Source organism: Rhinocladiella mackenziei, assembly GCF_000835555.1.
Source record: "Rhinocladiella mackenziei CBS 650.93 unplaced genomic scaffold supercont1.6, whole genome shotgun sequence".
Lineage (NCBI taxonomy): Eukaryota > Fungi > Ascomycota > Eurotiomycetes > Chaetothyriales > Herpotrichiellaceae > Rhinocladiella > Rhinocladiella mackenziei.
Window position 1 is genome coordinate 723,272 of NW_013550599.1, and position 14,655 is coordinate 737,926.

The following is a 14,655-nucleotide window of genomic DNA, read 5'->3' on the forward strand; positions in this document are numbered from 1 at the left end:
GAGCCAGTCAAATTACCGGGACAGCATTGTGCGAAACTTCTGTTAGTTGGGCCAGGAAAGAAATAGGATACTTCAACTGTGGCCATTCTAGAAATTTTTCTTTTGTTGATCTTTTGCTTCCCAAATGATTTTACTGCTCGCAAAGTGGTTTCGATCGAATCCGCTTAGGAACGAGAGGTCAAAGCTACAAAAGATATAGGCTAGGGGAACGAAGACCAAAAGATAATGGATATGGTCGTTCCATCAGAGTATCGATCGAGATCGTTCTTTATCATCCGAAGAGGAAGGAATTCGAGAGTATTTATTGAAAGGAAGAGAAATATCTGTATCCAGGAGGAAAACGGAAAATGTCTCAAGTCGTAATTTGGGCTAGCAAGGGGCAAGGAACGAAACAAGGAAGGGAGGGACAGGGCTCGACAAACTTTTTGTGACCTATGGCCATGAAATTTGATATGCTAAGCTGCAAAGAATGAGGAACCTTCCGTCTTAAATCCCGTGATCGGTCGGCACTGCATGGGCCCATCATTTGAAAACGACGGCAACCTTACACAGTACTTCATGTAGTGCTCCGTTGCAACAAGTCAGACCACTTCGAATACCCCTCCAAATAATAATTCCAGCGGGCATTCTTATCTCGGTCGACAGAGTATCTTACTTCTCGGTTGACTTCACCCTTACCCTGATACCTTTCGAGTCCAGCTTGACCGTGGGCACAAAGTAATCGTGAGCAAGGACTGTATCTGAAACATCGGTTTCGTACAATTCAAAAGAGAATTGTCTGAAGATGGCGGCGAGACCCATGTACAATTCTGCTTGCGCAAGACTGCCTACGTTAGCATCTGTGGAGAATCCGGGACAAAAGCGACATACTGCAACCCGATACACGACCTAGCGCCTTTACCAAAGCCGACAAAATATCTTTCCAGACTGTGACCGTTCTTGGAGGTCGGGTTACCAAGCCACCGCTCAGGGACGAACGAATGTGATTGCGGGAAAACTTCCTCGTCATGGTTCATGTCCACAATTGTCATCGAAACAGGTGTTCCAGCCGGAATCGTCCAGCCTTTGTACTTCAGGTCGGTCCGTGCGACACGTGGCAGACGAGAGGCAATCCCGTAAGCCAGGCGGATTCCTTCTTTGACACACCCATTCAGATATGGCAACTGTTGGAGATTCTGCCAATCCAGCTTCGTGTTCAAATCGGGTATGGCTTCTTCCAGCTCAATCCTCAATTTCCCAAAAATCTCCGGATTGTTGATGATGTGAAAGCTAGCCACTGCAGCCGCCCAGGACGTGGTCAAGATCGCCGCACCAATGATGACTTGCGCTTCTTGTACCATGCGGTTGACGGATTTCTCTTTCGGTGAGAGATCGCTGTTGAGCATCTCGTGGAAGAGTGTCGCATGGTCGACTAACTTGTGCGTCTCATCGTGATTTTCCTTCAATGCCGAAATGGTCCGCTCGAAGTCCTGAGAAGTTAGCACGGAAAGTCCATATCCAGAGTTACCGCATTTCCTACACGCTGCACCTGAATATGCATATGCATTTTCGGTTCGAGTTTAACTACTAGCCAGTCCGGCAAGCTGTTCATTATAGGCCACAGCCAGGGAAACTGCATAAGGATACTGGACGATTCGCATGCCGCATGCATCGCCTCGTGAAATGTCTCTTCGAAATCCGGTGAGTCAAGGTGGTTATATGCTTTCGCAAAGCAGAATTCAGTCACCACGTCACCGGTCAGTGCCGTCCAAGCACGATGAAGAGGTAGTATTCGGTCTGTCCCTACATATTCAGCAATCCTGGAGCACATTTTGTCTAACTTGTCCCGAATGACTGGTTGGAATTCCATGATCTTGCGCGCGGAGAAGAACGAGACAACCGAGTTGCGCAGACGGCGGTGATACTCATGCGAAGGCGCGGTGAAGAATGTGTCGTCGGTTCCAAATCGAGCGGAAAACGGAGCATATTTATCTAACTTGCCAGATTTGACGTAGAGTTCTTCGAAATAGTCGGAATCGAGAATATGTAGTTCATTTGGAGTGACTCGAACAATGGGGCCTATGGCCGTTAGTTAGTCATGGTCTGGCTCGGAGATTCCCGCCGAGAAAATACCATATTTCTTGTGAAGCTCTCGAATATGGAAGGTCATCTGTCCTTGCTGGACCAGCTCGTAGTAGAATTCGTACCATCTTGTCAATCCCGCGAGTTTTGGACCTGGGAAATGTGCAATGGGATGGAAATACAGGCGATAGATGGCGACGCCGAAAGCATAGATGATGCTTGAAGCGAAAGCGATTGTGAGAAGAGCGAGTGATGAGCTGGCCGGGAGTATTGTGTTTGGCGACTGGGCGCCCATCGTAGACACGGAGCCAGTAATTCAGAAAACACGAGTAAGAGAAATGAGTTCCTTCAATCAACTACGCCCCTCACAGGATGGAAGAAGCTTTCAATTGTACAACTTATCGATGACGGGGCAAAACGCAACGATCTGTAGGGATAAATACGATGTTTTATCTACAGAATCCTCCGCACCACGGGTATCATCTGAGCCGCCGCGGGGATCGACTTCGACGGAAACAAGGCACGAAGTGTCCTCTGAGCTAGACCAACGGTGTTGGGCACAATATCAGCTAGCTGTATGCCAACGGGCGGCTGGGATTTAGTGAGTCTCGATAAGGAATTGTGCGCCGGACGCCGTCGATTCCCCTGTAAATTAAGTGAGTTAGACCCTGTAGTAACTCTTGTTTTTAATTCGGGCTGTGAGCCCAGCACCTAAAGTAGAGCCGAAGTCACGGTGGAAAGATCTGGATCGCTACTGGCTCTCTTTTCTTCTCATGCGGTTCCCCGCCGAGCTAGGTACACTCGATCCCATCCCTCTTTGACTTTGCTTTCCCATCTCGTTTTCCATTCCTTGCTGGAAGAAAACAAAGACCTTTGTGGACCACCCCCTATCGCGGACAGTGCAGTCCGAGTCCTTTGTCTTTGTGGTAGATGTATATTGTGTAATCTCATCAGCAAACGATTGGTCAACCTCTTACCATGTGCGTGGAAGAGCCAGAGCAGCCGCCTGGAGGCCACCAACCGGCTCTCACACCTGATGTATGCATTTATACATTCTTTATCGTTGCCTGTCCCTGTTGGGAAACACTCACCTGGACTGACCACATTTGCAGTCCGATCAGAGCGACGCAGACTCTGCTTTTGGCGGCCCTATCGAAGGCTCATGGTCAGCCTCTCTGGCCAGCTCAGTTTTGAACTACAAGTACGAAAATGGCCGAAGATACCATGCGTACCGTGAAGGCCAGTATATCCTGCCGAATGATGAGGATGAGCAGGCTCGACTCGATATGCTTCACCACATCTACAAAATGATCATTGGAGGCGCTTTATATCGGGCTCCCCTTCTTCAGCCGCAGCGAGTGCTCGACTTGGGATGTGGCACTGGTATATATTGTATCGAGTTTGGCGACGACCACCCCGAATCAATTGTCATTGGCGTCGACCTTAGCCCTATCCAGCCGGAGTTTGTCCCTCCAAACGTCAAATTTTACGTCGACGATATCGAGAGCGAATGGGCATATCCGCGTTCGGAGCACTTCGATTTTATCCACGGACGAGCATTGTGTGGGAGTATCGCTGACTGGCCAAACTTATTCAAACAGGCGCTTGAGAACCTAAAGCCAGGTGGGTGGATGGAGATGCAGGAGTACCAGTGTCATGTCTGGTCCGATGATGGCACAGTGGATGAAGCAATCTACCTGAAAGACTGGGTCGAGCAAATGAACGAAGCTAGCAAGAGATTCGGAAAGGAGTTAAAGACGGCTGATGCCTTGAAGCGGACCATGCAGGACGTCGGCTTTGTGGACGTACATGAAGAGATATACAAGGTACCGATTGGCCCGTGGGCAAAAGACAAGAAGTTAAAAGAACTCGGGACATTTTATCGAGCTCAGTTTATCGACGCGGTTGAGCCGTTTACCTTAGCTTTGTTCACCCGAGTGCTTGGTTATTCCAATGATGAGGCGATGATTCACATTGCAAGGGTCAAAAAGGATTTGGTCAATCCGAGGTTACACATGTACGTGCACTTCCACTTTGTGTGGGGACGAAAAGCATCCGAACAACCAGCCAGCGAGGGCTAGGGTGTTTCGGAGACACCGAAAGCAGAAAGGTCACAAGCTCATTGCGCTGGCATGACGGTACGGCGACAAGCAGTGCGACCCAGACTCAATCAGCACGGAATCTGAGGATTTGAGCTCGATACTGCCGTGCCCAACGTAGATGTACTGAACCTCGTCAAGTCAATGGCAACCGCCAGAAGACTAGAACGTGAGCCTCCAGGTGATTCCAAGAAGCCATAGATTGTCTTGACCATATATATACCTTGCTCGACTAACACACAACACAGCATTGCCGGGAGACGATTCCCAAAAGAATCGATTCCTGAGAGTCGACTCTTCAACTCCCACTTCCAGATATCTCAATTGTGGACGCCAAGACTTGTCAAGAGCATCGTGTTAGAAACCACGTGATTCGTGACTGATTATCCGAAAAGTCTGGGCGCCGAGATGAGCTACCTAAATAGGGAAGGCTCATCGGCTACATTTCCAGAATAGAGTCGACTCAGGGGAGTCGCAGGAATCGTCTACAATGCTGACACAACACCCGGCAGAGTGGTTGCTGCGTGCGCGTAACCCAACATAGCCTTGAAATGCTTGCTCTCTAGCTTTCGGAACTCAATGCCATCGTGAACAGCCCATGCTAGAAGCAGTTCCCGGAATCGTTCGGCCGAAAAAGACGAGACGACCCCGTTTAGAGCTCGCTGTTCCGATACTCTGTTAGCGTCAAACTTATATATGTCTAATATAGTTAGCCGCTTGCTTTTCCGTGTAATAGAGCCGTCCTTGTCATGGTGATGAACTCGGATAATATGCTTCTGCTGATTCCACGTCCCTTCCGTAGCAAATATGGTGTTTTGTTTCTTGCGAATGTGGCAGATCTTGCAGAGCCAGAACTTCTTCCCTGATTCTTGGTTGTGGACATCAAACCCCCAGCCCCAGGTCCACCCGGTTCGGTTTTGAACGGTACAAGAGCTCTTCTCGACAAGAAGATACCCAGAAAGGCACGTCCAAACAATGCTGTGAGTATCTAGCTCCTGCCTCTCGCGGGAGGAAGCTGATCCCTCAAAGACGCATCAAGGTAAGAAGGTTCCGTGATACTCTCTCGCGTAGAAGAGAGCTCAGAGAAGTCTTCGAAGGCTGACGAGGGCGCGGCAGTAACGTCATAGTTCTCAAATATGGCGAGGACGTGGTGAGGACATGGAGTATTTACAGGTGGCGACAATAGTGATAGCAAGCCAATCAGAGTGCAGGTCATTTTGCACGACTCCGGAAACCAAAGGGTCAAAACTCTAATTGGCTGATGGCGTCGGAAATATGTTGATCCGTCATCGCGCAGTGTCCATGATTCATCCAGTGCTTCAGGTGGATTCGATCCAGGGGGTCGTACGGGCAAAGGACCCAGTTAACGATATGGATAGTCCAAGGGGTGTCGCGAGCGCAAAGGCGGCATTTCTACTCATTCCCGGATAGGCCATAGACTGGATCCGATGAGGGGTGTCGTACGGGCAAAGGGTCATAGTCAACGACATCGTCTACTCCATGGGCCATGGATTGGATCCGATGAGGTTGAATGCGCCGTACAGTGATTTTCAAAAATTTAGCCAATGAGGGTAAAGGATATGGGAATTGTCGGATTATGGATTTTCCGGATTACGGGTGCTAAGTTGCCGGAGGGAAATCACGTGAGACAGCGCTGTGATTTTACGGAGGACTGGTCCTATTTCGAAAGACCGTCAGACTATATACTTTCGAAGCGTGTACGAAGCGTACAACGCCTCCCAATGTCTTTACAAGCCTTGGCGTCGCCACATACACTCAGCAAGGGTAACTTTCGTTAGCCCTGAACAAGGAGCACGTGATCTGAGGCCGGCAGTTTCAGGCACTGGCCAAGTGGGCCCCCAAAATCTTAACTATTCGCGCTGCCTCAGTAAGAGGACAATAGGTAAGGTTAGAGCTAAGTAATCCCTAGAAATTAGTTAAGGCCAAGGCCCACTGACCCTATAACGGTAGGCTGCCGATAGCCACGTGATACAGCTTCCTGCCAACGAAATTTACCCTTGTCGGGTGTATCACAAACTTTGTCGTTCATTCTAGACCCACTCAAAGTCGCCAGGCACCTCATTCAGTTGGCAACTGGCAATCAACAGGTTGGAATGGTGGATTGACTTGCCACCCTGCTCACTGCACGTCTGCGACCTTCTCAACGTAGAAAGGTTCATCATGTCGAGCCCTGGTTATATATAATTCCGATCTTTCTTCACGATCCTTGAACAGACCAGATGTTTGCCCCAGCCTACCTAGATCATCGGCCGTATACCCTACACACCCATGGAAGTCTTTTTAGGGGAACATTCAAGTTGCGAGCCAATCTCGCCGCCGCCAGATTCCCCAAGTATTATAACGATCAGTTCCACTTCGTATCTTTTACGATCGGGATTCCCTTTTGACGGAAGACTCCTACACGCTAGTGTGGGACAAAGGGAATGGCATCACTTCACCACCGAAGTAGTCACCTGTGCCAAAAATCCCCCCAAGGACCGAATGATGGCGATCACATCTGGCCTCTTGGCTGGAGGAACATTCCTGTTCACGTTGGGTCCGCTGGCCCCGTTTTTAGGGTACGCCACCTGGCGATTTGCGAGGCGAGCGCTGGAGCGAGAGAACCTCCTTCAAAGCACAGACCTGGTTGCACCGCTGGAGCGTGTTTTGCATGACTGGAATGCCGGCTATTTTGCGCAAAGAAGTCTCTGCGTGAGACTTGAAGTTCCTGACAACAGGGAGGAGAAGAAGGAGGAGGATCGGTTGCTATTCTGGGGGCGTCGAAGGTCACCATCCATCAGTGAAAGCCAGAGAGTTACTCGGGAATTTGGATTGAGCATATACTGGGTCACGGGACTGGACAAACCTAGGCTGGTAGTGGCACATCTCAATGCGGGCCATAATCATGAGCCACTTCCTGTGGCCTGATCGGCCAGTCGATGTCGGTCGCTAGAGTTTCGACATGACCTTTCGCAGAGTGAAATAGGACGGCCAACCTCCTCTGGCAAGTCAAGCGTTGGGGCGCTGGACCGGATGCTAATTTTATAAGTTGGAGACGCCTGAAGAAGTTTTCAGTTCATCTGCGAACAGTCCCGTCTTTATTTCCGCAACTGGGGTCCGGTGTCTATCAGGCGGTTGCCATGGCCGACATACGTGCCAGGGATTTTGCAACAAAGACGTGGATTTGCTTCTCCAAGCCAATACTTGGTGGACGATTCGGTGCGGTTATTTTATGTTATTAAACACGGCCAGAGAAATCCTAGAGTTCTAGTAACCACGCATCGCTGAGCCGCTCATTCGACTCCGCCAGCCCGCCGTGGATAATGATGCCGGTATTCTCCACCACATCTGCATCAAACCATCCGCGCGGAAGAGGTTGCTCGCCTTCTGGATAGACCCTGCTCCACGTCTGCGATCCAATATCAAACACCCACACGTCTCCGAGCATCTTGCCTGCCCCTTGATGCCCCAGGCTACTCGGATCGCGCTCTCCAAACATGGTGACGAGACTCGACTTGTCGTCAACATATACCGACAGAAGGCAGCTCACACTTCGGGGGCCGGGGCCGGTCACTCCGTCTGGCTCAAATTTGATGGTATGCCACACATGGTGGGTGCAGTCAAACACATCCAGTGCACCGCCTTGCTCCGTCTTGCCATCGAAGCCGTTCATGCGGTAGAGCTTCCCATTGGCATATGCGATTGAAGGGCCTCCTCTTCTTGGCTCTGGAGCGGAAGGCAATTCTTGCCAGTGGCGGCTCGAGACGTTGAAAGCCCACAGATCGGACAGCCTTCCTTTCTCAGGGCAGCCCGCGTGGAGAAATATCGTGTCTTTGCCGTCATTCGTAAGAGCATGATAGCTGCGGCCTGCCGGGTACGAAAGTTGAGGGTTGTCCGGCGGCACTTGAGACCAGGCCTTGATGGCGGTGTCGAACACCCAGAACGATCCATTCTCTTCGATCGGAAGCATCGCAGCACCTCCGCGGCCGGAGAAAATGTAGATCTTTCCGTCTAGTGTTGTCGATGCGGCTCCTAGTCTTGGCGGGGGAGCGATGCTCCCGGTCGTGGATGCGACATTTCGGTCAGACTGATCTATTCGCCTGGTCAAATTCCTGTTCATTGAGGGGAAATTTCCAGAGCTCATGCGGTCACTCACTCAGCCTTGTGGATATTTGATACACGGATGAGTCTACGGGCTCACGAGGCCGTAGCTCTCCTCCGAAAATGTAGGCAGTACCGGCAACAACTGCCAGATTGTGCGACGATCTTTGAATGGTCGCAATGTCGAACAGCTTCGACCATCTCAACTGCGGCATGGCGAGACTTGCTGAGGAGTCGTAGAGGCTGGAGGAGGTAAAAATCGTAAGGAGCCCTAGAAATTACGGCGACTTATACAATTGCTCATCTGTGCTCTGAGGAATATACTCTCATTGCATTAACCCTATCCAACCCAAAAGGGCTTCTGGTTAGGCTTGACAAGGGGCTTGCATCCAGGGCGCCCGAAAATAGGGACTGATGATTGGCTAAATACCAATACCGTTTGTTGCCGGCGTAATTTTTACCTGTAATAGCATTGTTGTGGATGTCTCCACTGCGGAGGTGTCTTCACAATATTCCGATACCGGTTCGCATGGGCAGATTTCTTTTTCACGACTTTTTATTCATACCAAATGACGTCGCCAAGAGTCGCCGAAGACCAGAAAAGGCATTAATACGATGGTTTTCAAGCCATTGTTGCCGGACTCTCTATTAAGGTAGTGACATTTTTTCAATGAAGCACTTTCTCTGATGGTCGCGGCCATACATTATCATATCTAGACGTGAGGAAACGTCGAAGAGAACTGCTTTGGGGGTGTCCTCTGGTATGGCTGGTATCGCCAACAGGATTCTTCGACCATCTTGCCATTCTTCGGCCATGAGTGCAATGATTCTTTTGGCAAGATGAGTGGGCATGTGAGAGTTTTCAAAACCACGCCCCGATGCTTCTATTTGAGGCCAGATGCTATCCAAGATGCGATTGAAGACCATTTCTGATGAGAAAGAGTATAAAAGCTGAAGCAGGACCTCTGAGAGGCTAAAGGTGTATATATCGACCAAGTTCGAGAGTTGCAGATCAATGGCATCGATTACGCCGAGAGCCTCGTAGATCAAGGCGGGAGTGGATGTTTCACTGGGTTCTTGAAAAGATGACCCATCAAAAGGTGAGCGTGGAATGGCGGTGGTGTCTTCAAAAATTAGCCTGCAGAGAAGGTAGTACAAATAATTCATCCTATCTCGATGCTTGCCGAGTTTGTGTGGGACCAAGCTTGGTGATTCTCCCTCTACCACAGCAGCAGGGCCTTCCGAGGGTAATTGCCTTGGCGTGACCCTCGATCGCCAGACTTCCAGTCGTCGTTTTTGAATTTGCAACAGTTCGTGTAGGTGATCACCACGAGCAAAGCTGGAGGCAGCCTCGTTTTCTTCGTGCAATGAACACGGTCTGTTCATCATTGTGTTCAACAGTCTGTGGGCAAGACGGCCCAATTCTGGCGAGCGCTCAGGAACACTGAGAACTGAAGAAGTACAATGGAAAACCACCATCCTTGCTCTCAATTCCAAGGTCTTGATCAGGATATCGTATATTAGATCATCGGAGGACATTCCCAGGATGCATTTCAAATGCAGGTCCTCGTCGGCACCCGGCGAAGCAAGATTCGGACCAAATGAGCTCGGTCCTTCGCCCTCGATTAGAAGGGCTGGCGGTTTCGAAGGCCGATGTGATGTGCACAGGCGGTACCAGAGCTGCAGAGCTAGATAACCGGTGGACGACGCCATAATGTCACTCCGGTGCCTCCGAACAAAACGGACGGTCTCCCACACCGCCAGTCGGAATTGGAGATGATCGGTCGATGAGTGATGGTAATAAGCAAGCAATACCTTTGCAATAAGGACTAAAGATGTGTCGTGGACATTGTCCCCCATACAATGTTTCTGCACAAGATCATGATATCGCCGCGCATGGATACGGTGCAAGGGACTTATGGTCGGACTGGCGACTGATCTTCTGGAATTTCCAGCCAAAACGCGACAGGATAGAGGTGCATCAAGCGTTGACAAGTGAGATGCCGCCAGGCAAAGAATGGCATGACGAAGAAACGCGCAGTCCATGGACTGAAAATCGAGGTTCTGAATCGAAACCGGAAGACCCATCCGTACATGTCGCTCAAAGTGGTCAAAGTAGAGCATATCAGGTGGAAGGGTGAACCATTCCGAGCGAACAAGAGGCACGACTTTTTTTGAAGCTGCAGCGTCTTCTTGACACGCTGCAGAGTGGACACCGACGCTCAAAAGCTCTGGCCGCTCGGAGGGGGGGATGGCCTTCTCGCTGAAGGAGTTGGAGTTCTGGTGTCTGGGGTTGAAAAAGACGAATTCGGTGGAATAGAGACAATTCAATCCAAGCCGCTGACATGCCTTGCAAACGGGCTTGCCTTCATCACACTAGCAATGACCCTGCACGTTAGTGACATTACCTATTGGCGAAATGGGTCGCAACTAACCCGTTTTCCTCTTCGACGGCAAGTTGTACATCCTGTTCGGCCGCGACGAATCGACCCCGGTTTCAAGTTGCACGTAGAAGTAGTGTGTAGTGGCATTTGGTCCGCGGGCATTCGCTAAGATCCATTGAAGGATCAGACAATCAGGTACTAATAGGACAGCAGGTTCAGGAACTTTGAAGTTCCAAAAAAATTCACCAGTAGCAACAATGACCCGAAAGTCATCATCTATAAGCAACTATCGAGCAGGTCTTTACCTGTGTAGGTGCCGGAAGAGTCAGGGGGTTGCCGGCTAGGTGCCATGTAGTGGTAGAGGCCGCCTTATCTATCTGCAGAGTTCTCCGTCACGTGCCATGGGTCGACCATTCATGTGACAAAAAGGCTGAATTCGAACCAATTTGTTGGACCTTGGATATATAACCCCTCCGATCACGTTCAAATGTGTGTGAACGGCACGAAACATGACCAGGGTCGATTTCGATTCCAAAGGCATCGATACGAAATCGATACTAAGCGGTATCGATAAGGAATCACTAGAATCGATTCTTTCACTTGCACGTGACCAGAATCGATCCCTTGACCGACTTTTGAATTTATCATCTTCTTTTTCGTACGATGCTTTCCCTTATAACATGGTCTCCGAAACAGATTCATTCTCCGTTCACGCTCGGTTACGAACCATCTCGAGTGTGACTAGTAGAGCTTATTTGAGGTAGTCCATAGACTGGATCCGATGGAGGGTGGCGGATTCCTCCCTAAGCTAGACCGGAATCGATTCAGTATCGATAAGAATCGATACCTCGGCAACAAGAATCGATACCTCACCTCAGCGCCCAGGTTGAGGAGGCAGCGGCGAAAATGGACATCGACTTACTCCAGTCTCTCTTTGATAATCACGGCGTTCAAGGTTTACTGGATTCCGGTCTGTCGCTGGAAGAGGTCCTAGCCTACGCAACCCTTGCCGACCATGCACCGTCCATACGTGATTGTCTCAACGCTGGAGCCAAAATCACGTACGAAATCATGGAAAATGCGCATATAGGGGGTGGATATGAGACTTACCAACTCCTTGTTCCCGCAGGGCTGGATGTTAATCATTTTGGACATCCAGGGGGACCGTTGACGGAAGCAGTCATGGCTGGCGACGTGGCTTGGATCACATTCCTTCTTCAATCTGGCGCGAACCCGGATGTTGGACCCCTCGCTGGATCGGATGCTCTAGAAATCGCGATCAAGGAAAAGCTTCCTTTGACAGCTGGGGGCAAGCCCCCAAACCCCCAGGCCTCGCTGCGCTCGAGGGATCCGGAAACTACTAAATCCTTTACTCTGATTAGCTAGCTCCATCAGATCCAGTCCACAGGCCAAACCCCAGGCCCACGTAATTAGCCAACCCTCCCTACTCCGGAAAATCTATAATCCGAGTATTACGTAATACTGTGCTCTGATTGGCTGTCCCCATCGGATCCAATCCACGGCCCATCCAGGAATGAGTAGAGTGCCACCGTAGCCCGGAAAATCTATGATCCGACGATCACCTAGTCCTTTGCTCTGATTGGCTAACCCTATCGGATCCAATCCATGGCCCACCCAGGTATGGATCACGTGTGGACTGTCACGGGACTACGTGCCAAGGATTACGTGCCCAGGGGTTCTTCAGCACTGGCATTCTATCTTGACTCTCTTCGTGCTACGTCTTGTGCCTAGAACTAGATGTTAGCTGGAATACATTGATTAAATCCTCGCCCTAGAACTCTCACATGATCCATGGATTGGATCCGATGGTGAGTGGGTATTTCATCGGATCCAATCCATGGATAACGACAACAACACTAATATGCCCAGTCTTGACGCGAACATAGTAATTTGTATGGGAAGCTGCAAACCTTTGGATACCTGCAGCATCCATTTAACTTCGCCGTCGCCTGTCTGGTGTAGACAACCAGATTTCAACTTGAAGGTGAAATCCCTTTTTAGGTAATAAACTCAGCCTTACCGTTCAGCCTTGTGTGCCTCCTGCGATTCTGCTGTAGCCCCCTATGCCCTTGCCTCTTGGTATCGCTTCGAATGAACCCTCTTCCTCTTCTCCTTACCCAATTTTGGCGGTGCGGTGGACGCAGACGGTTCAAACGCAGCCGGCGGAGACTGCTGTAGCACATCGGGCATCAAGGCCCAGATACGCGGACGTTCCGCCTCTACCTTTGACTGGAAGACCTCGCCGGTGGCAGGCCGCAGCCTCCAGGCGGGAGGGGCATTATTGACGGCCCTTTCAAGAGGAACCTTATACTGCCAGGGGACCGTCAACTCCTTGAAAGAATGGGCACCATCGACCACACCAGCCCAAACACGGCGCCTGGAGGACATATGGGAGCAGCACAACATACCCAGAACCATCCTCCAAGTCAGATTCTATGGCAGACGCTCTGCCAGAGATGCCCAGCAGTCTCTACAGCGCCTATCCGTGCAAGAAGAGGAGTCAATCAAGCGCTGTATCACCACCATGAGATCCGAAGCTTGGCCAATCAACATCAGATACCTCAAGTCTCTTGCCGTGGACCTTCTACGCTGGTACGAGAATTTCCTGACCACACACCCTGATTTGAAGGCAGTGTGGTCCCGGAGCCCGGGCCAATCAAGTAGGATGCTACAGGCTACGTCGTACTGCAGGTTTGGTTCAACCTTACAAGAAGACCTGTACCGCTTTTTGCATCTCAGATGACGACCAGTACAACGTGGAAGAGAAAGGCTTCATGAGAGGCATTGGAGATGATGCGAAAGTGCTGGTTCCTGTCACAGAAGAGATTTCGTCAATACAGCCAGAGGCAATTTCACCGAAGAATGTCGCCAATGCTTAGAGAGCAGCTGGTTTAAAGCCATACAATCTTTCTCCCATTCTTCTGTAGTACAGACCCAAGACTTCTTCACTTGCCAGCTTCACGAATGAAGACGGAAGAAGAGTTGATATTCAGGTCCAGCCAGATATTGGCCAGAAGATTAATCAGGTTGTGACTCAGCTGTTGAGGGTGTGTCCCACATCGCACCGGTCTAAGGTAGACTTCATTCGAGACACAGCACTTGCAGACAGGAACCCTTCAGTTCATAAACGACGGCCTTGTCAGGAAGAGCAAAGAAGGCAGGCCGGAAGAAGACGAAGAAGCGCTTTGGTACTGCCGGGGTTCTCACGGTGGAAGAGGCTCTGAGGATGAAGGAAGACAGGGAGGTAAAGGAACAGCAGATTACGCAAGAGAAGGAAAGAGCTGCCGCTCTTAGGGGCAAGATAGGCTTTACAAAGACAGTCTGGTAGGCTGAACCTACGTTGTTTTGGGCAAAGAGCCGGCTCGAGCTGGTGGGTAATAAATACAGTATGTTCGTCTCGAATACACCTTTTTACACCCATCACTGACTGGTCTTTGCGCTGCTAAGTTGATCATCTGGATTCCTCCTAGTTTGTATCATCGGACTCGCTTTCCGTCAAATCCGTACTATCTGATGGGTCTTCCACCGCAGAATCCGTATCAAAGCTCTCTTCCGATTCTTCTGGGTCTTCCCCGGCATCGATCTTGTTCAACTGGTAGGTGCCACTTTGCTTCCCTTCGTCGCCGAGGCACTTATCGAAAACCGCCATGCAGTCTTTGAACAAGCGCTCCTCCATTGGGTCATCATCATCATCCTTCTTCTTGGGATTCGTTGGCCTCCTTGTCTTATGCCTCTTTCTATTATGCCTCAATACATTTTTGTCGTAAGTCCGCTCGTATAAGATGGTCTGAAGGTCCCATATGCAATCGATAAAGTCGTCATCTTCGCGATATGGCTCTTCCAAGTGATCAATTATCGACTCGTCGAAAGTATCTGGATTACTGAACAAAAGCAATTTAGTACCTGCAATAAGTTTGGTAGGGGACTTAGTATCGATCATAAGCTCAACTAGAGGCTTATTTTGAAAGGCGATTTCATCGTCATAGTCG

General features: G+C 50.1%; 8 protein-coding genes across 8 annotated transcripts in view; 4 read left to right on the plus strand and 4 right to left on the minus strand.

Annotated features, from left to right (window-relative positions):
- Positions 1-651: 651 nt before the first annotated feature.
- On the minus strand, positions 652-2,356 carry Z518_08066 (uncharacterized protein; the record flags this gene model as incomplete). The annotated part of the gene is made up of 4 exons (XM_013413809.1): positions 652-823; positions 871-1,469; positions 1,520-2,058; positions 2,113-2,356. The coding sequence occupies 4 exons, from the start codon at positions 2,354-2,356 to the stop codon at positions 652-654; spliced, it is 1,554 nt and encodes a 517-aa protein (XP_013269263.1).
- A 683-nt stretch (positions 2,357-3,039) lies between these two features.
- On the plus strand, positions 3,040-4,142 carry Z518_08067 (uncharacterized protein; the record flags this gene model as incomplete). The annotated part of the gene is made up of 2 exons (XM_013413810.1): positions 3,040-3,099; positions 3,174-4,142. 2 exons carry the CDS (start codon positions 3,040-3,042, stop codon positions 4,140-4,142), a joined length of 1,029 nt encoding a protein of 342 aa, XP_013269264.1.
- Positions 4,143-4,645: 503 nt separating this feature from the next.
- On the minus strand, positions 4,646-5,669 carry Z518_08068 (uncharacterized protein; the record flags this gene model as incomplete). Its single annotated transcript, XM_013413811.1, has 2 exons — positions 4,646-5,138; positions 5,578-5,669. The coding sequence occupies 2 exons, from the start codon at positions 5,667-5,669 to the stop codon at positions 4,646-4,648; spliced, it is 585 nt and encodes a 194-aa protein (XP_013269265.1).
- A 996-nt stretch (positions 5,670-6,665) lies between these two features.
- Z518_08069 (uncharacterized protein) lies at positions 6,666-7,088 on the plus strand (the record flags this gene model as incomplete). Its single annotated transcript, XM_013413812.1, has 1 exon — positions 6,666-7,088. One exon carries the CDS (start codon positions 6,666-6,668, stop codon positions 7,086-7,088), a length of 423 nt encoding a protein of 140 aa, XP_013269266.1.
- A 331-nt stretch (positions 7,089-7,419) lies between these two features.
- On the minus strand, positions 7,420-10,121 carry Z518_08070 (uncharacterized protein; the record flags this gene model as incomplete). The annotated part of the gene is made up of 3 exons (XM_013413813.1): positions 7,420-8,252; positions 8,317-8,504; positions 8,965-10,121. 3 exons carry the CDS (start codon positions 10,119-10,121, stop codon positions 7,420-7,422), a joined length of 2,178 nt encoding a protein of 725 aa, XP_013269267.1.
- Positions 10,122-11,551: 1,430 nt separating this feature from the next.
- On the plus strand, positions 11,552-12,031 carry Z518_08071 (uncharacterized protein; the record flags this gene model as incomplete). Its single annotated transcript, XM_013413814.1, has 1 exon — positions 11,552-12,031. The coding sequence occupies one exon, from the start codon at positions 11,552-11,554 to the stop codon at positions 12,029-12,031; it is 480 nt and encodes a 159-aa protein (XP_013269268.1).
- A 1,159-nt stretch (positions 12,032-13,190) lies between these two features.
- On the plus strand, positions 13,191-13,545 carry Z518_08072 (uncharacterized protein; the record flags this gene model as incomplete). The annotated part of the gene is made up of 2 exons (XM_013413815.1): positions 13,191-13,326; positions 13,358-13,545. 2 exons carry the CDS (start codon positions 13,191-13,193, stop codon positions 13,543-13,545), a joined length of 324 nt encoding a protein of 107 aa, XP_013269269.1.
- A 587-nt stretch (positions 13,546-14,132) lies between these two features.
- Z518_08073 (uncharacterized protein) overlaps positions 14,133-14,655 on the minus strand; it is a gene marked incomplete at both ends in the record, with an annotated part of 2,922 nt that continues 2,399 nt past the window's right edge. The window contains one exon of the mRNA XM_013413816.1: positions 14,133-14,547. Within this exon, the coding sequence (XP_013269270.1) occupies positions 14,133-14,547 (415 nt within the window). The remainder of the gene's footprint in view (positions 14,548-14,655) is intronic.